Genomic DNA, 27,460 nt, shown 5'->3' with positions numbered 1-27,460 from the left:
CTCGGTTCATTTTTTCCACCAGCTGGATGATAACGGCTCGGCTCTGTTTGCTTTTCCCCTTTCCGGATTAGTACAAACAAGGGGGCAAGAATACTAGAATCGCTCGCAAACTAAGACTCGCTCTCGGTGGCGTTGGAGTGTAATTAAGCGGCAACCGATTTTTCCTGCAAACACTTTTGCGTATGGTTGATTTTATCGCCCAAGCTTAGAGCCATACCCTGTGGATGGAGAAACGAAAGAAAGTTCGTTATTTCATACCAATCTGACTGGCCATTCGGTTCACAATTTTCTATCTACCTGACTCTTGGCGCGTATTCTTATATGACCGGTTACAGGAGCGTCCGGTCGATCCAAGGGCTTCTCGATGCTCAAGTTTGCCAGGGCGTCCTCACCGAAAATCGACCTTAAAATCGAGTAAGGATAAAAATGTGTATAACACACATGTATTGCTCACATTCCTAGCCTTTACTTACCTCGCGTACATGTTGGCCGCCATAAAACCACACTGTCCCGAAAGTGCCTTTTCCGGCGTGAGGCACTTCATGTTGGTCGACTTGAGCAACAGCCGCAGGTAGTCATGCAAATCGGTAAGCGTCGTGTTGACCGACACCTTGTTCTCCCACTCAAACTCTACCCACATCGTGCGGAACTCGGTATCCGTGCAGGAGGCCGGCAGGATGTAGTCCATGATGTCGATCTGGATCGTGTTCAGTACGACCACATTCGACGAGAACGTTGTGTCGTACACTAGAGGAAAAAAAAAAGCATAAGCAAAACACACATCAGAAACACATAATATTCTGTGTCGCGATGGTAACAAACAGCCAACCTACTTACCAATGTTACCGAAGATGATGCCATTTTCCGTGGACGACACCTTCACGTTCGCCTTGATGTTGCAGAAATCGTGTGGAGCAAGTACAACTGGATGCGGCTTTTCGACCAACTTCAGATCCCCCACCGTGGCCAGCTCGAGCGTACAGTTTTGCAGTGTGTCGCTAGTTTGATTCACGATCAGCACGTCCAGCACAATATCGTACTGATTGACGTGCACGTACGCTTCCGCATACACCGGATCGGAGAATCCAGTCAATTGCGTCACTTTGTTAAGCTTGCTGTTCGGTGAAGCGACATCCGTTAGGGCGGTACTCTTCGTACCGGCCAGCGCTTGGTTCAAGCTCAGCTCGAACACATTCTCGCCCAGCTGATCGGTTTTACCGTTCGCGAGCTGCGTAAACGCGATCGGATCGTCGGGTTGAATCTTCGCCGCGTTCTTTTGCTGTTTGTCCTTTTTCTCCTGTGCTTTCTCATCGCTCTGAGCGTTCAACATGTTTGCCAGAGCGTTTTTGCAACTTTGCGTGAAGATTTCAACAATTTCCGGTGTCCGCAGGGTGAGCGTCTTGAGACACAGATAGATCCGATCGGTGTCATCGTTCGTGATCGCTTTCGTCGGTAAGCCGGACTTGCCCAGATGCAGAATGGAGCTCATGATAAGCATGGCGCAGGTGCAGAGACGGTTCTGCTTCTTTTCATTCGACTCTAGCTGGATAAACTTTAAGGCCAGCTTTGTTAGCGTTGAGGCAAGTGTGGCCGCAACGAAAAAGTCCCCATCCATCATGTACTGGCGGAGCGGTGGTCGATCCACCTTTTTGGCAACCCTGCAGAGCATGCGAAGAAAAAAAGGGTACAGTCAGTTGTTAGTAAGATGGTATCTACAGCACTAACTAGAGATGTAAAAAGAAAGGTTCTCATCTTTCGCCCTAACTCGCCCATTCCGGCAAATACTTACGGTGCTACGCTGAACGCGCTCTGCGTAGCGTACGTCCCATCCGATGTTACTTTATTCGTACTGTTAACCGTTGTTTCGGTCGATTTTTGCTCTTCCTCTGCGTTATCGTTACCGGCCAGACGACTCTGTTCCGCTTCCACTATCGGCACCTCACCCAGCGCACGGTTAACAACGCCGATCACCTCCATAATGTCCTTCAGTGAGTTAGCGTACTCGCCCAAAATCCACAGCGTCGTTCGGTGAACTTTGGCTGACTTGATGGCCGGAAACGCTTCCAGCAGCTTCTCGATGACCAGTGGCTGCAGGTGGGAAAACTTTTGTATCGCTTCGCGCACGAACACCAACACATCGCCCGCGGCAAGCTCGTTCGTGTCGGATAGGAATTCCACCAGCACGGGAATGACAGCCGCCGCCACATCCGGGAACTTGATGCAGCAAGTGTGCAGCGTGCGTACGAGGAGCTGCCGGTACTTGCCGGTGTCCTCATGCTCAATGTTGTGCGTTTTGGACACCTCCTTCTTCAGCACCAGCACCATCTCCTCGATGTTGCGCGACGACACAAGATCCATCGCCAGCGCGAGTGTCTTCCGGCGTACCTCAATGTCGGTGGCACTCAGCACCCGCAACACGTCCATCACGAGCTCCTGCATGATGCGTTCGATGTTTTCGTTCTCCTTCAGCGCAATCAGCCGATCGAGCACGATCAGCTTCACGTTGTTGTCGCTTTCCTTCACGATAAGATCGATGTAGCAGCTGACGGCCGCCTTGATCGCGGTCGGTGCTGTGGAAAGCGTCACCAGCGTACCGGCTGCCTCATATCGAACAGCGTTCGATGACGAGTTCAACAGATTGTAGATGCAGCGAATGAATCGTGACCGTTCCGCCGGATTAGTGTGGCATACCTTGTAGATCAGCTCAACGATCACCAGCTGCAGAATGTCACCGAAGCTGCTTACCTGATCCAGACAGGAAGCCAAATAGTTCAGCGCACGCTCTTGATCTGCGTGCAGTAACATCAGGAATGCGTTGCGCTTGCACGACATGTCCTGCTGCGTGTCGAGAAAGTTGGCAATTAGTTCCGGCCCATCCGGCACCAGCCAATCAAAGTTCTTGTAGATGGTAAAGATCGCCAGGACCGCATTTCGCCGCACGTACGAGTGACGGTGCTCGAGACTGCTGCGTATGGTGGGCATTAGCGGTTCCAGTAGTTCTGGTTCCTTGAGCTTGCACAAAAAGCGCAACGTAGCACCGCGCAGAAACTCGTTCGGGTGCTGCAGATCCTTTCGGTACGCATCGCATACCAGAATCATCTCCTGCAGCAGCTTGCCGTCGGGCGATGTTTTCGGCACAATCTCCCAGTAAATCAGCAGCAGCTTCTTGAGGGTGTGATTTTGCAGCGGCAGCACGAAACGAATGATCGTCATCAGCAGGTTCGGCAATCGTTCGCCCTGCAACATTAGCTGGATGACCCGCTTCATCGTCTCTATCTTGACGTTCACTTCACCCTTCTCTGCAAGTGACCAATAATCGGAAGAGAGAGCGTGTGCGTTAGCTACTACGTTTGTTTACCGGTTCACTTGGAACTATGGGGCTACTTACCAAGGTCCTGCTTAATCTGCATCTCATTGTACAGCTCAATTTCGGGTGGATTTATTATCGTGTAACACGACATTCCCTCGGACCCCGACGCCATCGCCGCAGCTTTCTGTGGGGTGTTTGAACCGAGAGCTGAGGAAACCTTTTTTGAAGCGCAGCTAACGGCACAGCAAATAGACAATACACCTCGGGACACGGCAGGGTATAGACGTAAGGCCCTTTCCTGCACAATAGTCGTGTAAATTAATGGCTTTCGTCACTATTTTCACTCTTTCTGCGCTCCGGTGCACTGAAATTCAGCCCAGTTTAGCGATGACAATTATCAATACGTGTCATGAGATACGTTTATACGGCGACTGTCATTTCTTTGCACACGCACACACATTGACGAGCAGTCAAAATACCGTATTACAAGATGCATCGAGCGAAGGTATGCTGACTTCTGTGTGTCGCACAGTTTGTCAATTTTTGTTCCTTATTTGCGTACGAAACACATTGCATGAACACAAATATAATCTTTTAAAATTAAAAATATTTAATTACAAAGACTTTGTTGGACATTCTCTTTCCAAATTATTTTTTTGTAAGCATAGACTGCAACTGTTATACATTCCCTCAGCTATCCCATCTAGATACATAAACCTTATTCGAATTGCGGAATGTGATCGAAGTTGACAACTTTCACAACAAACAAAAGCGTAAACGTAAATCCTTCCCCAGACGAGTAATTCGTTCCTGATTCGAGCATTGTTTGTCGATTAAATAGTTGTATTTCGTTGTTAAGAAAGTGGCGCAAAAATAGTAGACCAAAATCATGGGCAGTATAATGGAGGCGTGTTGCACTGGCTTTATATGCAGGCTGTGCTCGAAGATGAATCGTATGGTGATTTTCATCTACGGAGCCGATGGGCTTGAGTACAACTTACTGCAGAAAATCAACAGCTATCTTCCGATAGAGGTGGCGTAAATTCGCCAATCTCAAACAGGCCAACTATAAAGCATTTTATTTTTCGTATTCTGATTCCGTCATCTACAATTAGATCAACGAAGAGGACGAACTACCGAAAACAATCTGTGAAGCATGCCTGGACAAAATCCTGCTGCATCATCGACTGATCGAACAGATCCAATCGGCGCAAAAACGATTCGTAAAGCTGCGTGACGAAGAGCAGGCACGAAACTCTACCGCTGCCGAGTCAGCGGCAAGCTCCAGGACATTGTCGGCCGAATCCACAGCAAGCTCTCGGACCATGTCCGTTGATTCTACCGATGCCGTGGACGAACCTGCCGAAACGTTGCAGGAAACACCCGACGTGCCCAACAACGAAACGACGGAAAATAGTGCTACTGTCGCCGAGCCTCCAAGCGTACGGGTACAGGAGGATGCACAGACTAACGAGAGTGTCAGTAGCCAAGAGCCACAGGAAGCAGCTACAACCAGTAGTGGTGGTAGTGCAACGGAAACAGTAGCCCCCCCAGAGCCTAGCACAACGAATCGAGAACAGAACGAACCGGGTTCATCATCGACAGCAAAACCTTCACCGAATCGCTTGAAACGTAAGCAGCCAAATCCGTCTCATTCGTCGAAAGTGGCTAGGAAACGGTTAGGTTAGGGAAGTACGATCTACCATAGCGCTAAGATTCGTCCGACTTCTCTTCCTCGTCATGGTACACCAAGCTCGGCAAAGTCATTTTGGCTTCCTTGGCCGTGGTGTAGCTCATAGCTGAAAACTAGCGGCTTATTTCAAAATAGGGACAGGCTATCCCGCGACTATATTTAACTCAAATAACCTATCAAAGTCTTAACGCAAGGGCGGTATTGATAGTAACTGGTCATTACTAGGCAAGGAAGAGAGGATTGACAAGCTACTTCAGCTCTATTTTCCATCATCGATATAAGTGTAATCGTTTTAAAATTAGTAAGCTTAATCTCTGTATATCCGTATGTTTTCTTTTCAAGTGTACAAGCTTCCATTAATTTTGTGTTAATCAATAAACCAGCTGTGGTTAGCAGCTGTGTGTTCGTTGCGTAAGTTACATTACTTACTTGGAATTTGTTTTATTGTATTTACTTTACAAACCGTTATTTACACAGTGACGCGCTCACATCACAGCATTTTACGTTGACGAGTTTTCACCTTTCAGCTTCGGGAAGCTTATGTTTTTTTTTGGTGATAACAACTCGTTAGTTACTATTTCCTCAAGCAAATGTGCGACCGTCTGTTTCTTCATTCTTTTTCTCGAGAAAGCATTCGAAACCACAAATTGGGAAATTAGCCATAAATTGATGATGAGGTTGGTAATATAAAACATATTTTTGAGGCCCTTTTACCTTATGCTATAGGGATGAGAAATACACAAGTATTTTGCCCCAGCATTTCCCCTAGATTCATTTGTGTCTATTAAGTGTTGAAATACATCGCACAATGTAACGAAATGAAATGAACAAAAGCGATATTTGACTAAGAAATCTTTCCTTCTCAATGACCTAAAGAATCGTTTGTTTGCTGTATAATAATGAGAGAAGCAACTAGAAAAAAGCCATTGACGCTGTTGCAGTACGTGCGGTTTAAAATGAAATACACCAACTGATCGAGCCTGATTTGATTGTATTACTGCATGGAAATAATAAACCTAAATATATGTTTCACATGCTAAACGCCGAAACTAGCTACGCTCGAATCTTTGTGTGTATTGTAAATACGTGATTGTAGTACTTTGTTTTTTTTTTAATCATATAACTTAAAAATTAACAACGAAAACAGGAGGGAAAATAAACAACCAGGTGATACACTAAAGCTAACTAAAAATCAAGCGTTAACAATGAAAAAAAATATCTGTGCATCGTACTCCATTGGCTTGAGTACTGACGATGGTTCTATACTTGTCTTTCAGTCGCTTTCGTTGATCTAGTGTTGGCTGCTAGTAGATAATTTAAACTACGCGTGACTAGGCCCGGCCGGCGCTGGTCTGAGTATTCGTCTTCAAACCCGTCCGCTGAGCTGTCCCTATAAAAAACTTCATTATCGATAATCTCCAACGCATTGGAAATGAGACCTCTATTACCACTGGCGGCGGAAAGATCCTTCCGGTCAGGTGTGGCGGGAATATAGAGCGCCTGTTCACTTTTGTTCTTCTTGTTACCGAATGGTAACTCGTCTAGTATTTTCGGTTTCCACGATGACTTTGATTCTGAAAAGAAGGGACAAATGGTATAAAATACGCTTCAACGGTACAAGATGGTGCGGCCATACTTACCCAGATCGGCCGTTACTCGTGCCACCTCTCGCAGCTGCGTGTCTAAGCGTTGTACCTGAAAGTTTAGCTCGTTTATTGTTGCCTGCAGCTCGAGCTTTTCCTGTAGCATCATTTCCTCTTTGTTGGCTTCTTTGCGCACCTGTCTGAAAGTGGATTGCGGCGCTTAACACTACACACCTGTGCTCATGCAACGCACTGACGCAACCTTCTTACCTTTGATATTCCAGCAGGAGTAATCCGGCACCTATCGTGAAGATGATGATCTCTCCCAGCAAATTCGCACCCAGCTCGATCGCCATCGCCTCGTTCAGCACGGGCACGGTGGTAGGTTTGCCGAGATTCAGGGCCCACATTTTCGTTTTCACCTCCATCCAGTTGTAAAACTGTGCCGGTGGCATGCAAACATACTTCCGAAAGAAGGGACTGTTTTTCGCACGCTCTTTCAGCAAATTTGCTATCGGTTTGGAAATTTGCTTCATGGCAAGTACGCCAAGCTTGGCGGCTGGAAACGCACCCACAACCATGATGCTGGAGAATTCGTACTTTTAGGTGTGTGTATCAAGAATAAATCGGAGATTGGGGATCACGTTTGGGCAGAAAGAATACAACACAAATAGCACCAGCAGTAGTGTAGTACAATAAATAGATTTACGCAATAGAGCAGCCGTCCGTAGGATGCAACCGCTCGTGTCAAAGTTGGCTGTCAGCTGGGAACGACGAACCAAGGTACATACATACATATATTTCTGTTAGTTTTTTTTATGCTAAAACAGTTGTAGAATTTTTTTGAATTTTGTAACATCTCGGTAATGTAATTTATCAGATTCTTGCCCTACATTACTTCTGGGAATATTATACGTAGGATTTTAAAAAAATATAAATACAGTGTAACTCCAATGTCAAACACACGCACACCAATGCAGCAGTGCAAATGTCATCAACAACATAATAGAGTTTTTATTGTTTTCTTGCGGCTCCTGGAGTGCATCATACAATGTAGTTGATGCGAGTGACCGATATTTTGTGTAAAAATTGCAGTAAGCTGATATCTATCGATCGACCTGACCGGTCTCATAATGGGCAACAATGGTAATCTGTCCAAGGCGGAGCTGTTTATACAGAATCTGAACGCCACCAATGCGAAAAAGCTTGCCTTCGCTATGGTGCTGGGGTTCGTCGTGTATCACGCCTTTCTTCATTTGCGCTATGGTAGGTGGAGGTGTGTTGAGTAATGTTGTGCCCGAAGCTAATTAACCTTTAACCCATCGTGTAGGTTCGGATTCGTGCAAGTGGTTGCTTAGCGCTGGCCGGTTCAAAGGCGACAAGGAATGGCAACCGTACGGGTGCATGCTGCACAAGTACACAGAAACGTAAGTGATTCATACGATTTGGCGTCTAATCATCAGCCTCAAGAGCCGTACCGTTTCTTTATCTGTTTAGTGACACACGGAAATGCCTACGGTATCTTGCGTTTTGGGGCAACCAGAACCATTTTGTGCTGATCGGTGACGAACGGCTACGATCACTTTCACTAGAGTTCATCGACTACCTTCGTTCGAGCGAAACGGAAAACAATTCGAAACAATCGTCCAACACGAAAAGCACAGAAAACGTTCAATTTACCGACTATAAGTTACGGCTCCGGGTGGAGTATATATACGCAAACGAGGTATCGAAAAGTTTAATCGATGAGTTCATCAAATGGGAGCATGAGGAAGATCCACCGAGCTTAATCATTGCCAGCTGCACCTATCCCACCTTTCAGCGTGGTAACGTAACGGAAGATATTCAGAAGGCGTACGAAAAGAATCTAACACGTCTCGTGTCACCAATCGATCGACTGTATGCGAAGAAAACGAAAATTATCTGGAAACTGCAAGATCCGGTCGATCAGGAAAGTTCCCCCGAAGAGTGGAAAAATGTGCGCAATGAGGATGTGGATCGGATTAATCAAGCGGCAAGCAATATATTGCTCTATTCGGAAGCGAAAATCTGGTCTTCTTCCAATATGATCGCTTCCGGGCTGGTGGATGAGTTTGCCGATGGACAAAAGCTGAGCTCACTTACACTGAAACACGATGTGCAAATTTTGCTGAACATGTACTGTAATGATTATATGAATTACAACGATGGAACGTGCTGCAGCAGCGCAGAACCGTACACAATCATACAGGTTACAACGTATGCATTTTTAGCAGTTTGGTGAGTATTTTCGTTCTGAACTGAGCAGGGACAAGCAAGATAATTACGATAACCTTCTCTTTTACAATTTTAGTGCAAGTATTGCGACCGCCATGTATATACGAAAGTGGATTGTTAAGTGGCGCGGTATACACACTTACATGCCGCTTAATCAACCCACCAATTGCACCGACACGCAGTCTCCCCTGTCGGCGCTTGCCTCGCTCGCCATCATCATGACCTATTTCTACCTTTGCGATCGAACCAACTTTTTCATGAAGGAAAACAAATACTACTCCGAGTTTAGCTTCTGGATACCGGTTGGGTACGTGTTTGCGCTCGGGTTGTTCTTTACCGAGGACAGTAAGCTGACGAAGGTGCTGCACCGTGATCAAACGGATGAGTTGAAAGGCTGGATGCAGTTGGTCATCCTGATCTACTACATGACCGGTGCGTCCCACATTCTGCCGATCTACATGCACATCAAGGTGCTGATCAGTGGCTTTTTGTTTCTGTCCGGATATGCCCACTTCACCTACTGGTGGCAAACAGGTAATGCGGGGCTGGTGCGCTTTCTGAACGTCATGTTTCGGGTGAACTTTCTCACCGTCCTGCTGTGCCTGTGCATGAACCGCCCGTACCAGTTTTACTTCTTCGTGCCACTGCTTTCGTTCTGGTATAGTATTATGTACCTGATGCTATCGCTTCCGCCCCGCATTACCGCCCAAATAGCGGAAGCAAATCCGTACCAGTATCTGTACGTGGTGGTGAAGTTCATTACGATGCTGGCAACCGTAACGGTGCTGTACATGAGTGAAGTATTTTTCGAGCGCATCTTCGTTACCCGCCCATGGAAGGCGCTGTTCGTCACAACGGATGATGATATTCACGAATGGTGGTACCGGTGGAAGTTGGATCGCTACACGATCACGTACGGTATGATTTTTGCTGCCATCTTCCAAATTTCGCAACGATACGCCATTGTGGACGATAACAACCATGGCAATTTGTTCTCGAAACGAATCTCACTTACCTCCACGCTGGCTGCCATTACCGGGATCGGATGCTACATGACGTGGACCTTTTTCTGTCGCAATCGGCAGGACTGCGAGGAGGTACACTCGTACGTGGTGTTTATTCCAATCGTGGGCTACATTTTACTGCGTAACATTTCCGGCATACTACGGACGCGGTATTCGACGTTTTTCGCGTGGTTTGGCAAGATTTCGTTGGAGCTTTTTTTGTGCCAATACCACATCTGGCTGGCTGCCGATCGGAACGGTGTCCTTGTACTGTTGCCCGGATTTCCGACGCTTAATGTGCTGATCACGTCGTTCATCTTCGTGTGTGTATCGCACGAGATACATCGTGTAACGAGCGTGCTGTTGCCATACGCGGTCCCGAACGACTGGAAGCTAGCCCTAAGGAATATTGTGTTCTTTGTGATTCTGCTCATACCGTTGGGTCGATATGATGGAATGTTTTAAATGGGTACAGAATATTTCGTCGCAGGCGAACACGAACACACACCTACTTCAGCGCACACCAAACAAATAACAACACTACTCTAGCATAGTTAGCTGTTTAAAGGTAAATTTAAATAAAATGAAACGCTTGCTGCAACGCTCTTTAGGTAATCGTTTAGTTAAAACAAAACATTTATTGCTGTTCCTAGTGGGGGGTTAGTCTCTTTTGTGGCTTGTTTGTACGTCGTTTTGGTCGCTGACCTCGTCATTAATCACATAGCTGGTGTAAACATCATACCCAAGCGAAATGGTGTTATCGTACAGCACGCGATACTTCGTCGGTAGGAAGTAAAAATTGACGATTTGTGCCGGTGGCCACACGATCCATTCGGCCGTGTACAGTCGGATAAACTTTTCCCGCACCTCGCGCCGTGTTTCCTCCCAGGACGAACGTTTCAGCACTGCTAACGTTGCGAAGAACAGGCAGATTACGATCGGTGAAGCGACCGTTTGATCGATCAGCACTTTCTTCAGCACCAACCCTATCGTGCGGCCGGGAAAGCGACGATCCATGAAGTTGTACCAGCTGTGGCAGAACACACCGACCGTCATGCCGGAGATGGACATGAACCGTGTTCGCTGGCGGTCCCATGCGGCTAGCTCTCCGCTGTAAATTTCATACTGCTGCTCGATTATATCACCCACACCGGATAGGCTGACCGAAATCGCTACATTCGTAAGCAGAAGGTACTTTTTGCTGAACGCTGTTTTGGTAACTGTCCGGAACCACTGTACGAGCCGGATCATTGGTTCAGAGTTGGACACGCGCGAAACACGGGATGTTAGAAATGGGTATCAACTCATGGTAATCCTTTGTTTGGCATTATATAAAGTTTCGTCACAAAGCCAGCGCCATAAATATCTATCTAATCTAAACAAAAAGTCCCTAATCGAAATAAATGCGCTCTCGCTTGCACGTGATTTCCGGGGCCCGCGTGCGCTGTCAACACTGCGCCGTTCGGTACAGATTCACAACAAATACTGAGTTTGAGTATGAAAACAGGTTATAATTTGGAAAACTGAAACATAATACAGTATTTTAACGATTTCGAATGTGAAAATGAATCTAAATAAGTGATTTTTATGGTAAAAATTTGAATTTAGCAAGTTGAACACTGAAACCTTCTGTTATAAACCTGTGATTGTTTACATTTTTTCGATATCCATCGTAATGTCAAAACATTTCACGCGGGAATCTGGGTCGACGAAGGAGCAAGAATGTTGTGGAATATGTGCGTGCTGTATTGAATGTGTACAAATGATCCAAAATGAGCAGTAAAACGACTATAAATATTAAGAATAAATTCGACCGAGTGGTAGTGTTGGTAAGTAGCGTAAGTACCGAAATAAAAGTGGCTATTGTACCGATTGTTTTATGTCGTTTTCAGGTCGACATGGATTGCTTCTATTGTCAGGTGGAGGAAAAATTAAACCCCGCGATTAGAGGCAAACCAATAGCGGTGGTACAGTACAATCCCTGGCAAGGCGGAGGGTAAGATGAATCACCAGGGGAAAACATAAAAGTAATCATGTAATCAACAAAATGTATCCTTTTAACAGAATCATCGCCGTAAACTATCCTGCCAGAGCGGAAGGTGTTACACGCCACATGCGTGGTGACGAAGCGAAGCAACACTGTCCAGAAATTGAGTTACCTCAAGTTCCACAGATTAGGGGCAAAGCCGACCTGACGCGCTATCGTGAGGCGGGTAAGGAAGTAGCGGATGTTTTGCAGCGATTTACTCCACTACTAGAACGGGCCAGCGTCGATGAGGCGTACCTTGATATAACTGAGCGCGTGCTGACCAGGATACACGAAATGAACGAGGGTCGATTTCAACTGCTACCCGAAAAGTTGGATAATACATTTGCGGTGGGGTATGAAAGTATTGGTGAATTTGTAAAAAAGCTTTCCAACACATTCGATGCCAGTTCGGCGGAGAATAATACACCGGAGCGGTTGGAGTACAGGAAAAGCGACATGAAGCTGCTGGTCGGTGCCTCGATCGTGAACGAAATACGTGCCGCTGTGAAGGAACAAACGGGTTACGAGTGTTCGGCCGGTATTGCGCACAACAAAATCCTTGCCAAGCTAACGGCCGGCTTTCACAAACCGAACAAACAGACGATTCTGCCGATCGACAGCATCAGGAAGCTGTACGAAACGCTACCAGTGAAGAAGGTGAAGGGTTTGGGTGGGAAACTGGGCGATCAGGTGTGTGAGGTGTTGAAAGTACAGTTTATGTCGGAGTTGGTACAGTTCCCAGAGAGTGTGCTGCAGCATCACTTTGACGAGCGGATGGGCAGCTGGATGTATTTGATGGCACGCGGTATCGATCTTGAGGCGGTAACGGCAAAGTTCCTGTCGAAAAGTATTGGCTGTTGTAAGAGATTTCCCGGTAAAAATGCAATTACCGGACTGGCAACGCTTAACCACTGGTTGAACGAGCTTGCATCGGAAGTGACGGAACGATTGGAGAAGGATTTGGAGGAAAACAATCGTATGGCGAAGCTGTTAACGGTAAGCTACAGTCAGCAGATCGATAATGTGGATGTGTCAAGCACGAGAAGCATACAGTTGGTGGCGTACGAAATGGAGCGCATTGCCGTTGATGCGCTTGAAACGATCAAACGAAATACGGAGCGATTTTTTAAACCCAACTCAACAACGGCATTGAACAATCCGGTAAAATTTTTGGGCCTTAGTGCGGGAAAGTTTGAATCGAACGGCAGCGGAAAAGGAGCCGGAATCAAGCAAATGTTTCAGAGCTACACATCGAATAAGGTTAGCGGTGCAAAGGAAATACCGCCACCGGTTGAATTACCACAAGCTGAAGCGTCGCCTGATGAGCCACAGCTAGAGAAAGCAAAAGCGGAAGAACCAATGGCTGAATGTAGCAAAAAGCCACCGAAAGGCCATATAAAACATTTGCTACAACATCAAGCATCTTTAGCTGCTAGTTCTTCCAGAGAACGTGTCGCAAAGGAGCCTGACAACAGCAATACCAGTGAAGAATCTAAAGAAAGCGAAAGCAAACCGGGGAAAGGTATTAAACAATTTCTACTACCAAAAAGTGCCATTTGTAAGGAATCTGCTCCTAAAAGTGAGCGATTAGAGGAGGAGGAAAGAGATGCGGAGGATCAACTAACCCGAGTAGAGGATGAGGTCAAAGCAGAAATATCAGAAGCAGATAAAAAAACCGAGCCAACTCTACACGTAGCTGAAGAGTTAGTAAAACCAGAAGAGCAACTATCTGCCTCAGCATTGGTGACGGAAGAAACAAATGAAACACACGTGAAGAAACCCGATTACTTAGAAACATACGCAGAATATGTATATCAAGTCCCGGAAATAGAAACCCAAACGTTGGAATGTCCCCAGTGCAAGAAACAGATCCCGGAACATGAATATCAATCTCATCAGGACTTTCACTTTGCTCTCTCGCTAAGTCAACAGCAACGAGATGAGTTCCGCAATGATTTAAAATCAAAAATATCTGCCAAACGACCATCGAAAGCTACCTCTTCGTCATCGTCTGCGGGAAGATCCAATAGTGCCAATACATCATCCGGAGCAAATTTATCGATCGAACGCTTTCTATCAAGAGTTTCACCAGAATCGATACGTTCCACTAACTCCGAGATGGTCGTTAAGAGTGGCAGCGGGGAAGATGATCTCTCAGATAGTCTCACAAAGTGTCCTGACTGTGGCAAACTTGTACCATTAGAATCGCAGACCGAGCACGACGACTATCATGTGGCGAAACGGTTGCAGCAGGAACTGAACCGTCTCGAGCCAACTCCATCACAGCCGACGATTCTAAATAAACCTGTTGCGGCAACCGTAGTGGTGGGAGGAAGTTCCAGCACGAAACGAAAGCGTTCTATGATCGTAGGCGGTGAGGTGACGTCACCGGTTAAGCAGAAGCTAAAACCCGTGTCCTCTTACTTTACTAAATTGTAACAAATAAAAACCTGTTATTTGTTTGTATGAAATGCTTTTTCGTTTATTGCTTAATCTTTTTTTTTCAATGACCTCCTACTTGCCCGGGTTTGTAGTGCATTTTTATTTTTCAATAACATTTAATATAGTGGAGCTATCAGTTTGAAAGTTTTTTTTTAATTCATAGAAAACCATTTTTTCCATCAAATATCAAAAACAAATTGTTGTATTTTTTAAAATATATTTTTAATTTAATTTTAGAATAATTTTCTATAGCCGGCCACCCGGGCAGGTCATACATTTTGTATGGGTGATAGTATTTTGTCGTATCATAAAGCTTGTATAGTATTGCAAAACAACAATAAAAATAGAAGATTTCTTTAAATTCTCATTTAAATTTTATCAGTTAGACAACAGCTTCATCTTTCTTGAAATTTATATATATGACGAGTAGATCGAAATTTATTAGCATTCTTCATCGGAAAAATGCAACCTCCCATACAAAATGTATGACCTACACCCTGACAGAGAATATAGACGTAAGTGTGCATATTTTTGGTCATTGAAATAAATGTTAAATAGAAAAAGAGTATTTATTACTAGGTGTGAGACTATGCAAACATTTTCTTGACCATGGAATTGTACTTGCTATCCTCTTGGTGGCGCGCTTGGATGATCTGCCGGTGCAATGCGGTGCATTCCTTGCTGCTACCATAATCGATCCGCTGCAGCGTGGTAAGTGCTTCGGTGAACTGTTTGATCTTAAACTGAGCCAACGCTTTCCGGTACGTTGCCTTTGCGGAGGGCGCTTCCTGCCCGTCCGTGTATCGCAGCACGTGCAGTACCTCCTCGAAGCGGTTCTGTTTGATAAGGCAGGCGGCAATGTTAAGATAAAGCGTTTCAAGCAGCGATTGCATTTCCTTCACCGTTTCGACACCCTCAAGGGCCGGATCGAGCTGATCGATCGGTGACCAGGAGAGCAAACATTTGGCCGCCTGGTTAAAGTAGGTGTGAGCAAATAGTGGATATTTGGAGAACATTTTCACTCCATTTTCTTTGTACTGCATGGCTAGGGCGAGACTTTCCGCGACGGTAAGTTCGTAGTAATACTTCTGTCCTTCGATGCGGATCAGCTTCATCGTGAAAGTGATATCGTTGCCTTGTCTACGGCTGATCGTACACCTGCTTTCCTCGTTTGTTAGCATTTGTTGGAGCAATAGTTCCACGTAACAATCTACCGGTGTAACGGCCGTTCCGATCGTAATCCAGCGTTCTTCTATTTCTCCCACCACAAGGTAGTTTGTTTCGTGCGTTCCGATTCCCTCCACTGCACCGATCGTTACAAGACAACGGCTCAGTTCGGAAGGTTTTTCTGCAGAGGTGAATCGGAATGAAATTCGCTCCTTCCGTAGTCCCTTCGTGCGATCCTCGTATACCGGGGGCAGTACTAAAGCGGCATTTCCAGCAGATGATGACTGCACTGGTTCCGGCTCCGTTTCCATAGCGTATCGGCAAGCGATTCTTTCCGTACCAGTGGATTAATTTCGTCGAAATCGCTTGTTCGTTTGGCCCAAAATCGGCGCACGTAGAACGGTGGTTTCTGCTCGGATAGAACCGCGTACAAAACGCCCTGAGCACCTTCGTGAGGTGTTTTAATGAGCAAAATTCTGAGTGGTTTCTGTAGATAGAAAAGCAACCGATTCGCCAATGGTGGGAAGTGCCGGAAGATGGCCGTTTCTACGTTACCTGGATCGATACAGTGGACGGATGGTTGGCTGGAGCTGCTTGTGGTTAGTAGCTGCGATAGGCGGTAGGAAAACTGCACCAACCAAAGCTTGCTGTACTGATACGATCGGAACCGGTTGGAAGCGGTATCGTCAAATAGAGGGCCACAAAAGCTGTCGTCCGTTGGTATTTCGGTTACCGATCGATGCGCTTGCGAGACAACGTTCACTATGCGACTTTCGCCCGCTTGTTGCTGTTGTTTGAGGACGGGCAGCAGGCGCAGCGTCAGCAGAAAGTGTGCCAAATAATTCACCTGATACAGATACTCGAGCTTGTCCTCCGTAATGCTCGGAGGCGCATAAAACACACCGGCGTTATTTATCAGCGCGTACAGTGGTTTGTTTAAATTGCGTACGTTTTCACTGAATTCCACCACACTGGCAAGCGATTCGAGTTGCAGTACGAACGTATCAATAGTTGCGGTCGGATACTGCTGAAGCACCGTTTCACGAACTGTTTGGCCTATCGTTGCACTACGCGTGCCAATCACAAGATGACACCCACGGCCGGCTAATTCCACTAGCGTTGCTAAACCGATACCGGAGTTTGCACCGGTCAGTACGATCAATTCACCGTGCTGGAACTTTCGTGCACTTTTGTACAATCTGCCAATGTAGTGCCACCTGTGGAGAAGAAGCACTCATCAATGTTGAAGCCCGATGCTGAAGGTAAAAAAAGTGTTTTGGAGGAAAAGTTTACCGCACAAAATATGCGACTGTCCCGAATCCCAACAATGCACAACACTTCCCAATCCAACCCATGGCACACCTATCTGTACCAGCACCCCATCCAAATTGCGATGTCGTAAGACAACGCGTGCCAGTCAAACTGGTAATAACAGTTTCGGCAATCGCCACGGAAACCGGGTGCAGTGTATTTACCTTTAGCCTAGAAAAACAACCGCCCAAAAAACAGCAAAATTTGCTCTTGTGGTGGTTTGTGAAGTTTGTTTGCAAATTGATAGTGGGACTGATAAGATATGTGTTTCGGAGGAGAGAAAAAAAAACGCCTGGGGTTTATTGACATGCACCGCACATTGGTGTTGTTGTATCGCGGAAGGTAAGAACGAATTGAGTTCGAGATTGGTGTAGAAACTAGAATTAAAGTTTTGAATAGCGAAAAATTTATAAAATCGTCAAATCGCACTCAATATTTTTTCCAGTTGGATGAATTCCAATTGGAATTTCATTTCCCGCCTGCATATAACAACCTTGACAGGACGTCATTCGCTATTTCAAAAGAAGTAAACAAATGAATTGTCAACACAGATCGGGCAGCATTTGTGCGAACCACGTTAGCAAAGCGGTTTCAATTTACCCAAAAAAAAAAAAGATGTACGATTTAAAGATTTACTCGTCCCACATCGTGACCGCCATAAAGGACAAGATTGTGTTTTTCTCCTGCGATGGTGATGTGCTGCATGAGCTTACCATACAGCAAAAGCTACCTCCACCAGAAGGCACCGCCGAAGAGCAAACCGGCAACAAACAAACTGGTAAACAACCTGCCCAACCATCACCGGCACACGTTGTAACGTTCGAGCTGTGTCCGAGTGCAAATGTTTTGGTTGTTTCATTGAATAATAAAACGTTACAATGCTATAAATTGCATCAAGATGATGGGAAATTGTCGTCCTCACTGTTAGGAGACAGTATTCCCACGACGAGAACGATCGTTTGCATGAGGTTCGTTCCCAAGCAGAACGTACTGATTGGATCCGATAAGAGTGACTGTTTCGAATTTCATGTGTTAAATCAGCAGGAGCATAAACCGAAATGGATTCTTGGCCACATGAGCCAAATATTGGGCCTAGCGGTTAGCGATGATGAGCGGTAAGGAAGCTTCAGCTGAGCGGAGTTTACAGACGTTTAATGACTCGGTTTCGTACCACTTTTCACAGGTTCATAATAACGTGCGACCGGGATGAGAAAATTAAAGTCAGCTCCTACCCGGACTGTCACAACATCCAGTGCTTCTGTCTGGGACATTTGGAGTACGTCGGAGGAATTGAAGTAATTCCCACGCAAAAGCTCCTATCAGTATCAGGTGATCGGACGCTGCGGGTGTGGGATTTTAGCGAAGGGAAGGAAATTGGCCAACTTTCTCTTACGGATCCGGCGGTTGGTTTATCCGTGCAGTGTGTAAAGGAAGGTAGCGAAATGCTGTGTGTGGTGAAGAGTTCGGTCCAGAACAAGATCGACGTGGCTCTGGTGCGGTGCGATGAACCCAATGCTAGTGTCCTCTACGATCCATTAACGGTTGATGACAGTTTGATTGTGCTCAGTGTGGCTTTAAGCAGCTCTCTTCAGCTAGTGCTATTGGTAATGGAGAAGGAAAGTAAGCGAGCTAGAATGTTGGCTTACGATTTTTCTGTAGAGAAGCGACAATTTACTCCGCGGGGCGATCATCCGTTGATCAAGAACTTTGACGCTCAGTTCAACGAAGCAACGATCGAACAGGCGCGGGATTATTCTACACTGTTTAAACACAGCATCGATAATCTTTCGGAATATTTCGAGAGAAAGAAGCAAAAAATTGAATCGAAAAAATCTAAATAAAAGAATTACTGTTATACGAACAGGATTAGTTTTGTTGATTTTATTACGCCTTAAATGATTTAATGATACGAAAATTGTAGTTGTGATCAAAACCACACAAAGAAAGACCACACGGCGAGAGCTGAGCTGTTTTCCTTGTGATGATTCGCCAGGCTACGGACGACAGTACGGAAAGCCGAAATTATACTGGTTTGTAGTCCAACTTGCTTTCCAACCGCTTGTTATCGGCCACCTTACGGACCGCTTTCATAAAATCTTCCTGTATGACGTACTCACGCTCCGCACGAATCGCAAACAGTCCCGCCTCGGTACAGACGTTACGCAAATCGGCACCGTTAAAGTTATCCGACAGCTTTACTACCGCTTCGTAATCGATATCGCCATGCTTAGCGATTGGGGCAGCATGAATTTTCAAAATTTCCAACCGCGCCTGCTCGTTCGGTAGTGGAATTTCAATCTTTCTGTCCAAACGACCGGGACGCAGCAGGGCCGGATCGAGCGTATCGGGCCGATTGGTGGCCATGATCATCTTTACCTGTCCGAGCGAATCGAACCCATCCATTTGATTGAGCAGCTCCATGAGTGTACGCTGGATTTCACGATCGGCGGACGTACCTTCCGAGAATCGACGACCACCGATGGCGTCGATTTCGTCCATGAAAATAATGCACGGTTGGTGGTCGCGCGCATAGTTGAACATCTCGCGAATGAGACGAGCCGATTCGCCGATGTATTTGTCGACGATGGCCGACGATACTACCTTCAGGAAGTTGGCATCGAGCTGGGAAGCGACGGCACGGGCCAGTAGCGTTTTGCCCGTACCGGGTGGACCATACAGCAGACAACCCTTCGGAGGCGTAATACCAACACGAAGGAACAGTTCCGGATTAAGTAAGGGCAGTTCAATGACCTCTCGCAGTTCGCGGATTTGCTCGGAAAGACCACCGATGGCGGAGTAAGTTACCTCACCGGGGTCTTCGTGCGACATGTTGTACACGAGTGGATCAACCTCCCGCGGTAGGTAGCGCATAATGGTCAGCGTAGTCATATCGAGTGCAACGCGAGTGCCCGACTTGAGCTTGGTTTTGTCTAACTGCCGGCGACATCCGACAACGTATCGTGGACCGTTGGTCGCTTTTACGATGACTGCAAAACAGAAAAAATAGCACAACGTTAGTGCGAATCGGGATACGGGAGCAAAACAAACCTGCTTACATTTGTCTTCCGTCAGTTGCTTCAATACTTCACCGACAATCTGGCCAACACTTTGCAGCGCCTTCAAATCGTTTTCCGATTTATCGAATTGTTTCGTGAGCTCTTTTAAAGTTTCTCTTACTGCAACAAAGGCAACAAAAGCAATGAGTTTACAACAATAAAGGGAAGTTGTACACAGATTGAGATGAGCTGTTTTAATCCGCTAGTCATCGTCGTCACCCTAACCTCAAACACTATATTTACCTTCCTTCAGTCGAGATTCTACTTCTTTATGCTCGAGCAACTTTTTTCTATAATCTTCCAGCGCTTTTTCGCGAGCTGGATCCACCACAGTCATTTTGATGAAGAATGAGAATTAGCGGCTTTAATCAAGTGCAAACGAACGCTGTTTTTCTTTAGTTCTGAAGACTGGCTGACAAAACAGTTTATGAAGCTGAAATGACAACACTCGCTTACACACGCACACAACTACGGATGATTTTGCATTCTCTGCTGACAACTACACCCAAGCAAATGACAGGCGGACGATGGAGCAGCGGATCAGTATAAGCGATCGTCTTCAAGAGTTCAAGTTTCCGAAGGTAATTAGTTGCGGTGTGCCACTTTCCGCTACAGTTGCTTGCGAATAATAGGAAAAGGTATACGTGAAACTGTTCTACTGCGTCAAAAACGCGGTGTCAAGTGAACCCGGCAAGGTTATAAACCAACGGCCCGTCGTGGTGTGCTGCTTTCCGTTCTTTTCGACGTTTCTGCCGATTGTGGCCGGAGGTGTTTCAATCGCGTGCTTCTTGAAAAAGTGGCAAATAACCCCACAAAACCAGCAAAATGGTGAAAGTTAAGTGTTCCGAGCTTCGTACGAAGGACAAGAAGGAGCTGACCAAGCAGCTGGAGGACCTGAAGAAGGAGCTGCTGAATCTGCGCGTGGCGAAAGTCACCGGCGGTGCTCCGTCGAAGCTGTCCAAGATCCGTGTCGTTCGCAAGGCAATCGCCCGCGTGTACATTGTGATGAACACGAAGACGAAGGAGAACCTCCGCAAGCTGTACAAGGGCAAGAAGTACCTGCCGCTGGATCTGCGCCCGAAGAAGACCCGTGCAATGCGTAAGGCTCTATCTCACCGTGATGCCAACCGATTGACGCTGAAGCAGCAACGCAAACGCGCAAAGTTCCCCCGCCGCCGATACGCCGTCAAGGCCTAAGGGAGAGAGAGGAGAAGGGTAGGAAACCTTCCCATATTGCTGTCTGGTGTACGCGAGTTTGTGGATGGATGCCTCCAATTTTTTTTGGTTCGTATCGCTACCGAGAGCCGGGCGCGGGTGGTGGAGCAAAGCTTATGTTTTGATGTCCTCCCGAAAGAAGATCATGTATATGCAGATCGGTATAATATACTGTCATGTTTATTGAACCACTAAAGCTTTTGGTGTGTATATTCATTCCCTTATCGATTGTAGAGATCATTCAGAAGGTGGTGAGGTTGTAAACATCAAGCGTCCTGGCCAAGTTTCTTCAAAGCGCGAACAGGAACGCTTTCTCAACTAGCGAGTGTGGCGAAAGATTGTACACGAAAGAACTTTTTCGAATGTATCGGAAAGAAACGAAACAATCAGTTCCTTGTAGCTCATGCAGAATATTAGTTCAATTTAACATTTAACAACATTCCAGAACTATGTGGGATATGGATCAGTTCCCTCCCATCTCATCAGATTCAAATACGCATCATGGTTCTGTCTCAGGACTCCATCTGAGTTCAATAGATTTGAATGAAACATAAAAGAATTCGCCAGTGGATTTGCAGAAGAACTGCCCAACAATGAGAGCAAGAAGTATTTGTTTTAATATAGAGCATTCAAAATGATTCGTGAATGTTAATCCACCAACTCTCTCTGAACAACCCGTTCAAGGAACTTATCTTAATTCCCAATTCTCATCTGGCGAAGGACAGTAATAGTCATTTTGAAGCTGATTTTAATATGGAACTAATGGTACATGTACATGTATGGAACTAATGGTACCAATGGTACATAAGCCATTATTGCTTATTGAGTAGGATTTAATGATAACTGTAAAAGGAAAGATACGTTCACTTGGTGGTTACATGTTGGGCCATGGATTTCATGTCCTTTCATGAAGGTGCAGATTTCATGAAATCCATTGCAATTTGTTACCCAGATTGCACAAATTATACTCTTTCAGGAGAAGAATAGAGGAACTAGGGGCGCTTTATCAACTGGTAAACTTCGTAAACTTCGGTTGATAGGATAGAAGCTATGGTTTACCCGTCACGATCACTTTGATGTTAGAAGTATGGCGATTGAAGAAAGATAGTTGTTCGTTGCATTTATTTTCTTCTTGACTTAACGACCTACTAGCCCACGCCGGCCATCGAATGGCTGACTGGTCTTGTATCACGTAGTTGAATAGTCAGTCCTCAACTTCCCCCGTAGTTGCCCAATGACATTTGATCGCCGGTCCTGCCGTGTGAATATCGTCGCTATTGTTGCCTCAAGAACCGGACCTGCAGTCCGGTCCGGGTACACCTACCTAACGGACTGAGTAACTGACCACCAGGAGCTCCATGTTTCAAGAGGTTAATCTAATTCATTCAACGTGCCTCGGCAACCTTGATTTCTTGCTTATAAGACTACGTTCTTTAAGGACTCTCGACATCCCAGAGACGTTTCTCCAAGATATCCTTTTGTCTAAAAAATTAAGGCATCCAAGGTGTATCGTTTTTTAAGGCGCCTCGGGTTCAAGGGACGCAAAATAGTGATAGAAAATAAAATGTAGATCGTATGCTGCGATTGAATCTTTAACCGATTCGATCTGGATCGAATCCTGAATCGGATTCCGAACTTGAAATATGTAGTGGGAGAAGGATTCGAATTTACATGGATTTAGATTCGCTTGCAACATGGATTCCTACCTTACATGGATTCTGGTCTAATCCGGATCAGTCAGATTGAATTCCTTTAGAGAGCGATAGATAGATAGATTATAATTCGCATAGATTTCATATAGTACGTCCAGGCCGTAATACCAACTCCTTTCACATTGGTTTCGAGACATTTCTTCCTCCGAACCTTGAAAAGGCTTCTTATCCCAGGTGCGCTCGATTGTTTCACTGCGTGGTGATCCATCTTCCAAATGTCAAGTCCTGTTATTTACGTGGGTCTTTATTGTGTGTAGACACCTAATCCTGGGTTTACCGTAATCCATGAGTCCTGTTAATAGCGAGTGTCCATATCCAAGCAGCTCTTGGTGTGGTCTCCTTGTCTCTTCATGCTGATTTGGGCAACGGCGGACCCTTATCACATCGTACTCATACATACATTCTTTCATGCATACGACACGTATAAGACAGACAAACAGCAGGAGTTGAGGGAAGGGATCACACAAATAATCCGTTTGCTCGGCAAAGAAAAAACAAAGATTACTCTCAAGTAAGCCTCGTCGAAGTCTCCCAGCAGGTCTGGTATCGGAACGTTCGGTAACTTTCCAATGCCCTGGACTGCGTCGAACTCCACACAAGAACATACAAGATGGATCGTGGTATCTGAGGTCTCAGCCACATACTTTGAAGTCGACCTGTCCTATACGCTGGAGATGTACACCCAACGCGAAATGCTTAGACCTAAGCCTAGACATTATTCCAATGAACGTACGATATCCTGAGATGCCGTGGAATCACGGCTTCTAGGACACTAAGAGAGTGATCGAGCAAAGAAATCTTCAGTTGTAATGTAACGGAGCTTCATCACCTCTACAACGGTTGAGGTCCTCATGGCCATCGATGTTCCTGGCGGCCGCCAAATCTGCTAAAGGGTAAATTCGCTATTTTGAAGACGTATTAAAGGAAGTCAATCTGGTCCCGCAAACGTCTTGCTTTCCCTTATTACCGATCACAATATCGTTTGGACACTGCTACACGTTGAAGGACAAATAATAATAATATACACAAAATTACATGATTGTGCCGTAGTTAAATGTGAAGGAGATGATTTTTTTTTGCATTCATGTAAAACCCACCCAGCACGATACACATAAATAATGCCACCAGAATTCAGGTAATGAGAGACGAATACGTCCGGTCCTTGGAATTGTGCGCTGATTTTAGTGTTGCTTTTGTGTTTGCTATGATCTTGCGAACTTTTACACTGCACAAGGGTGCATCGGTGCCAGCGCGGATGTTGTGCTTTTCTGCTGCTTTTTTTCTGTTTTTAATTAGTCAAATGGATGTGCGATTGAAGCTTGGCCCACACTGCCACTATATGCCGCAGGAACACAGCAAGAAGTTGCGTAAAACTTGTACCGCGCGGCTCTTCATTTACATTTTAATTTGCTTGATTACGGCGATACTTTATCAGTAAAGAAAGTTTTACAGTGTTTTCGTTTCTTGCTGCACTTGACCATGGCGTTGTTCGCATCTTCCCATTTGCTTGTTGTACGTTTACTACCTTTTTTTTTTTGGTTTCATTTTGTTGCTTTTATTGCCATGGTATGCGCCATTTTAGTGTCAACTTTTCTCCCATCACCATCTCCGGGTTGCTTTCTCAACAGCAGGCCACCGCAGAGCGCGATTGACGCTGTTATTGTTGGTTCGCTTTAACTTTTCGCGCCCGCTTGTAGCAGGATAATTTAGAGTTTGTTTTTTTGCTAGAGTAGAGAGACTTATCCCGAAGCGATCCATCGTTTCCAGGGCTGCTGGGTCGGTGGCGCGCTCGCGAAGACCATATTCTTTCGCCGTTGGTCGAAACTTTGATTAATGATATTCCAAATTTTTGCATCGTTCTCACCGGTCCGTCCTCTAGTAGTGTGTACTTCACAGCTTAAAGGCTGCAGCACCAACGAAGGGAAGCGAAGAATCATGAGAGGCGTAATTAGGCGCTGATAATAAGTTTTAATTTCTTACTCATTGCCCGCGGGCTGGCTGAAGATTACGATAAAAAAAAAAAACAGGAAAAGCGACAGCGTCTTGAGTTAGGTTGCTGTTGTGTGGAAAGGAGATTGCCTTCTCTAATCGTACGGATGCCGGAAGTGAGGGAAGCGTACTCAAGCAATCCTGCAATCCAAATGAACCCGATAAAACCATTCCCAGCATTGCTGTTTTATGTGGCCCCTTTCGACTAAAGTGAATGGAGCTATTTACCGCCAGGATCGAATGTCCGGTTGATGGATGTAGCAGGAAACATTGTGATTTATTTTACAAAAGTACCGTTCACAAGCATCACTACTGGGGATGTTCAGAAAGATAATTAATTCGTTAGGCTATTATAAAACAATCATCACGTCGTTGCCCCAATTAATTAAATAATTAATTAATCAAAGGAAATCTATGCTTAATTTTTTCTGGTACATTAAAAAGACATACTACCTAGTACTTGGGAATCGGCTACACCATAAATAGGGAAGGTGAAGTGCGGTTGGATGATTCATTTTCTATAAATCAATCGATATTTGCATAAGTAGATGACTGAAAGATTGATTTGGTGTTAAGTTATCATTAGGCAGGAGATCAAATCCCAATGAGCGATGTTCACATAGATGATCGCACCTCAAATGACGATACAACGTTGATGGTGAGATTAATGTAAGTGGTACTGGCAGCAACCCAATCTATTTAGACTTAGAGACTACTTTAAGCTTAAAACTAAACTTAAAACTTAACAGGGTTTCGGCGTCGTTCATGTTATGATCCATAGGAGCTTTACGTCAGGAATCGGTAGCCGAAATAAAAACTCGCACGTACAAAATTTTAGATACTTTAATGACACGATAATGAGATACAAGATAAATGAATGATGAAAGATGGGATGAAAAGCACATAAGTCCACCACGTCAGTCCAAACCAGATTTTCTAATCATTCGAACATCCTGTAAGAGGAGAAAGCTATTCAGGGGCCTTAGTTAACGGCTGGTAACGGTTTGACGCTGGTTGATTCTGGTGGTTACTTACTAGTGATGAGCGGTACGGACACACCCGCGGCTCCGATCGATCAGTTTCGGAGGCGGCTCCGATTTCATCCCGGAGCCGGTTCCGCACTCAGCGCTTCGAATTTACGCCTTCGAACTCACTGCACCGGTGGCACAGTGCTTAGACGACATCGGCGCCGGTCTTCAAACGGCAGGACCGGGGTTCAAATCCCATCCGGACCGTCCCCCTATAGTGAGGACTGACTAACCTCACTATGTGGTATTCATTATTAAAGCAGTACGGCCAGGCCGTTCTTACGGTAAAACAACTCACGGCACCGAACCCATGGTTTCGAAACTTCGGCTCCTAACCTATGGCTCAGAAACCACGGCTCTGAACCCACGTCTCCGAGCTTACGGTTTCAAACACACGACGTTATCATCGTACCCCCCAAGCACCATCCCCCCACCCCATTCCACTTAAGCCAGGTCTTCATATACAATACGTAAAAAAGGACTAAACGCGGATTTCGCTGGGCTTGTGATGATTGTTCGTTACATTGGTGGCAGAAGATCGATAAAAAAAAGTGTAAGATCGTTCACGTGGGCAAAGAAGAAGTGTCGTAAGTTTAAATGGAGGTTTAATAAACATTTTTGATAGATAAGAAAAATCTTATCATGCATGGCCCACAACGGTTGTAGAACCATATCGATCATAGAGGTATTGAAATGCAGAATATTCCACACAAACCAAGTAAAACAAAATTGCAATTTATTGAAAATAACTACAGTAAAATGTTAATTTTATTCATGCACCGTTTGATTATTGTTTCCTCACCACGCTAATTACCACCCTAGGGTAAAAAGTAATGTACTGGATCTTTCGTTTTCCAGCACTTGTTGAGCCAGAACGCCTTATCGCAGGGCGTTTCACCTTCCGGATAGAGACACCGCTTGAACCAGTTAAGCGTGATAAGATGCATCGATTCGGGTAGAAAATCTTGAATTTTCACATAATGGAACTCGCCCTTATCATTCACTACTCCCGCCTGATGAAAGAGACAGTTCATGTAGCACTTGAGCTTATCGTCCTCGTGGATTTCCTGATCGCTAAATCGCTTGATAGCATCTATTGTTGTGTGAGAAATAATTAACCGCCGTGGTCATTGGGTAATTGTAGTCTGAAATCCTTACCTTCGGACACACCGGTCTCAGCAACGCAGGCATCGTGCATCGGTTTCATCTTTTCGAGCAATTCCGGCGGAGGATACTGCACAAAGACGGTGTACAAAGCGATCATTACGAACGGGGGAACGTTCACTAATTTAACTTACATTTGCATCACGTCTCGGTTCGTCGGAACGCACGGTGAGGGCTGCGCCTTGCAATATCAGCAGTACCAGGCACCATCGGCTGTTTGAACAAAACGGTCCCAGCATGGTGTTGTTCCGTTCTGCTGCAGTACGTTCGTTCTGCAATTGTACGTTCTGCAGTTAGCAAGGATATTGGGGGAACAATTTCGACACGATTGTTCGAAGAAACTAAAAGCTCCAACACGCCGGTTATCAATAATTAAAACGGGGAAAAAGTGTTAAAACTTTTACTTATGCACCGAGCACCTTGCTGGAGAGCGCTTGAGATATTAAATGTGACCGTTCGTGGATAAAAGTGCTGGGTGGCACGTAAAATGGCGCTTCGTTG

The 27,460-nt window shown here is 45.5% G+C and overlaps 12 protein-coding genes across 13 annotated transcripts; 5 read left to right on the top strand and 7 right to left on the bottom strand.

Moving 5' to 3' along the window:
* Positions 1-131: 131 nt before the first annotated feature.
* LOC126556963 (coatomer subunit beta) lies at positions 132-3,542 on the bottom strand. The gene is made up of 6 exons (XM_050212545.1): positions 3,389-3,542; positions 1,790-3,299; positions 838-1,658; positions 474-747; positions 298-403; positions 132-218 (listed from the first exon to the last, which is right to left on the bottom strand). The coding sequence occupies exons 1-6, from the start codon at positions 3,480-3,482 to the stop codon at positions 144-146; spliced, it is 2,880 nt and encodes a 959-aa protein (XP_050068502.1). The 5' UTR covers positions 3,483-3,542; the 3' UTR covers positions 132-143.
* A 620-nt stretch (positions 3,543-4,162) lies between these two features.
* Positions 4,163-5,037, top strand: LOC126558931 (uncharacterized). The gene is made up of 2 exons (XM_050215021.1): positions 4,163-4,343; positions 4,426-5,037. The coding sequence occupies exons 1-2, from the start codon at positions 4,200-4,202 to the stop codon at positions 4,996-4,998; spliced, it is 717 nt and encodes a 238-aa protein (XP_050070978.1). The 5' UTR covers positions 4,163-4,199; the 3' UTR covers positions 4,999-5,037.
* Positions 5,038-6,263: 1,226 nt separating this feature from the next.
* Positions 6,264-7,183, bottom strand: LOC126559867 (putative OPA3-like protein CG13603). The gene is made up of 3 exons (XM_050216041.1): positions 6,857-7,183; positions 6,644-6,786; positions 6,264-6,577 (listed from the first exon to the last, which is right to left on the bottom strand). Exons 1-3 carry the CDS (start codon positions 7,165-7,167, stop codon positions 6,264-6,266), a joined length of 768 nt encoding a protein of 255 aa, XP_050071998.1. The 5' UTR covers positions 7,168-7,183.
* Positions 7,184-7,708: 525 nt separating this feature from the next.
* Positions 7,709-10,311, top strand: LOC126557147 (N-acetylneuraminate 9-O-acetyltransferase). Its single transcript, XM_050212824.1, has 4 exons — positions 7,709-7,852; positions 7,917-8,013; positions 8,084-8,845; positions 8,919-10,311. Exons 1-4 carry the CDS (start codon positions 7,720-7,722, stop codon positions 10,309-10,311), a joined length of 2,385 nt encoding a protein of 794 aa, XP_050068781.1. The 5' UTR covers positions 7,709-7,719.
* A 195-nt stretch (positions 10,312-10,506) lies between these two features.
* Positions 10,507-11,097, bottom strand: LOC126559133 (mpv17-like protein 2). The gene has a single exon (XM_050215248.1). It carries the CDS (start codon positions 11,095-11,097, stop codon positions 10,507-10,509), a length of 591 nt encoding a protein of 196 aa, XP_050071205.1.
* A 479-nt stretch (positions 11,098-11,576) lies between these two features.
* Positions 11,577-14,314, top strand: LOC126557081 (DNA polymerase eta). The gene is made up of 3 exons (XM_050212731.1): positions 11,577-11,675; positions 11,739-11,842; positions 11,911-14,314. The coding sequence occupies exons 1-3, from the start codon at positions 11,619-11,621 to the stop codon at positions 14,312-14,314; spliced, it is 2,565 nt and encodes an 854-aa protein (XP_050068688.1). The 5' UTR covers positions 11,577-11,618.
* Positions 14,315-14,904: 590 nt separating this feature from the next.
* LOC126565805 (uncharacterized) lies at positions 14,905-15,573 on the bottom strand (the record flags this gene model as incomplete). The annotated part of the gene is made up of 1 exon (XM_050223018.1): positions 14,905-15,573. A coding segment is annotated over one exon (669 nt), but the record flags the coding sequence as incomplete, so codon positions are not given.
* Positions 15,574-15,599: 26 nt separating this feature from the next.
* LOC126558484 (uncharacterized) lies at positions 15,600-17,048 on the bottom strand. 2 transcript variants are annotated; one of them, XM_050214506.1, is made up of 2 exons: positions 16,778-16,839; positions 15,600-16,701 (listed from the first exon to the last, which is right to left on the bottom strand). In XM_050214506.1, exons 1-2 carry the CDS (start codon positions 16,837-16,839, stop codon positions 15,741-15,743), a joined length of 1,023 nt encoding a protein of 340 aa, XP_050070463.1. In that variant the 3' UTR covers positions 15,600-15,740. The 2 variants fall into 2 exon arrangements, 1 of the variants encoding a protein (XP_050070463.1); XR_007607039.1 differs by lacking the exon at positions 16,778-16,839 and adding an exon at positions 16,960-17,048 and having other exon boundaries at positions 16,562-16,701.
* A 362-nt stretch (positions 17,049-17,410) lies between these two features.
* LOC126558286 (tRNA (guanine-N(7)-)-methyltransferase non-catalytic subunit wuho) lies at positions 17,411-18,636 on the top strand. Its single transcript, XM_050214277.1, has 2 exons — positions 17,411-17,910; positions 17,979-18,636. Exons 1-2 carry the CDS (start codon positions 17,411-17,413, stop codon positions 18,634-18,636), a joined length of 1,158 nt encoding a protein of 385 aa, XP_050070234.1.
* A 181-nt stretch (positions 18,637-18,817) lies between these two features.
* On the bottom strand, positions 18,818-20,213 carry LOC126558251 (26S proteasome regulatory subunit 10B). Its single transcript, XM_050214229.1, has 3 exons — positions 20,095-20,213; positions 19,852-19,971; positions 18,818-19,782 (listed from the first exon to the last, which is right to left on the bottom strand). The coding sequence occupies exons 1-3, from the start codon at positions 20,186-20,188 to the stop codon at positions 18,818-18,820; spliced, it is 1,179 nt and encodes a 392-aa protein (XP_050070186.1). The 5' UTR covers positions 20,189-20,213.
* A 360-nt stretch (positions 20,214-20,573) lies between these two features.
* LOC126559438 (60S ribosomal protein L35) lies at positions 20,574-21,262 on the top strand. The gene has a single exon (XM_050215598.1). It carries the CDS (start codon positions 20,677-20,679, stop codon positions 21,046-21,048), a length of 372 nt encoding a protein of 123 aa, XP_050071555.1. The 5' UTR covers positions 20,574-20,676; the 3' UTR covers positions 21,049-21,262.
* Positions 21,263-26,613: 5,351 nt separating this feature from the next.
* On the bottom strand, positions 26,614-27,198 carry LOC126559336 (pheromone-binding protein-related protein 6-like). The gene is made up of 3 exons (XM_050215482.1): positions 27,094-27,198; positions 26,954-27,029; positions 26,614-26,888 (listed from the first exon to the last, which is right to left on the bottom strand). Exons 1-3 carry the CDS (start codon positions 27,196-27,198, stop codon positions 26,614-26,616), a joined length of 456 nt encoding a protein of 151 aa, XP_050071439.1.
* Positions 27,199-27,460: the final 262 nt, after the last annotated feature.

This window comes from Anopheles maculipalpis, chromosome 2RL, assembly GCF_943734695.1.
Source record: "Anopheles maculipalpis chromosome 2RL, idAnoMacuDA_375_x, whole genome shotgun sequence".
Classification (NCBI taxonomy): Eukaryota; Metazoa; Arthropoda; class Insecta; order Diptera; family Culicidae; genus Anopheles; species Anopheles maculipalpis.
Note: the sequence above shows the minus strand (reverse complement) of the source record. Positions and strands in the feature narration are given on the sequence as shown.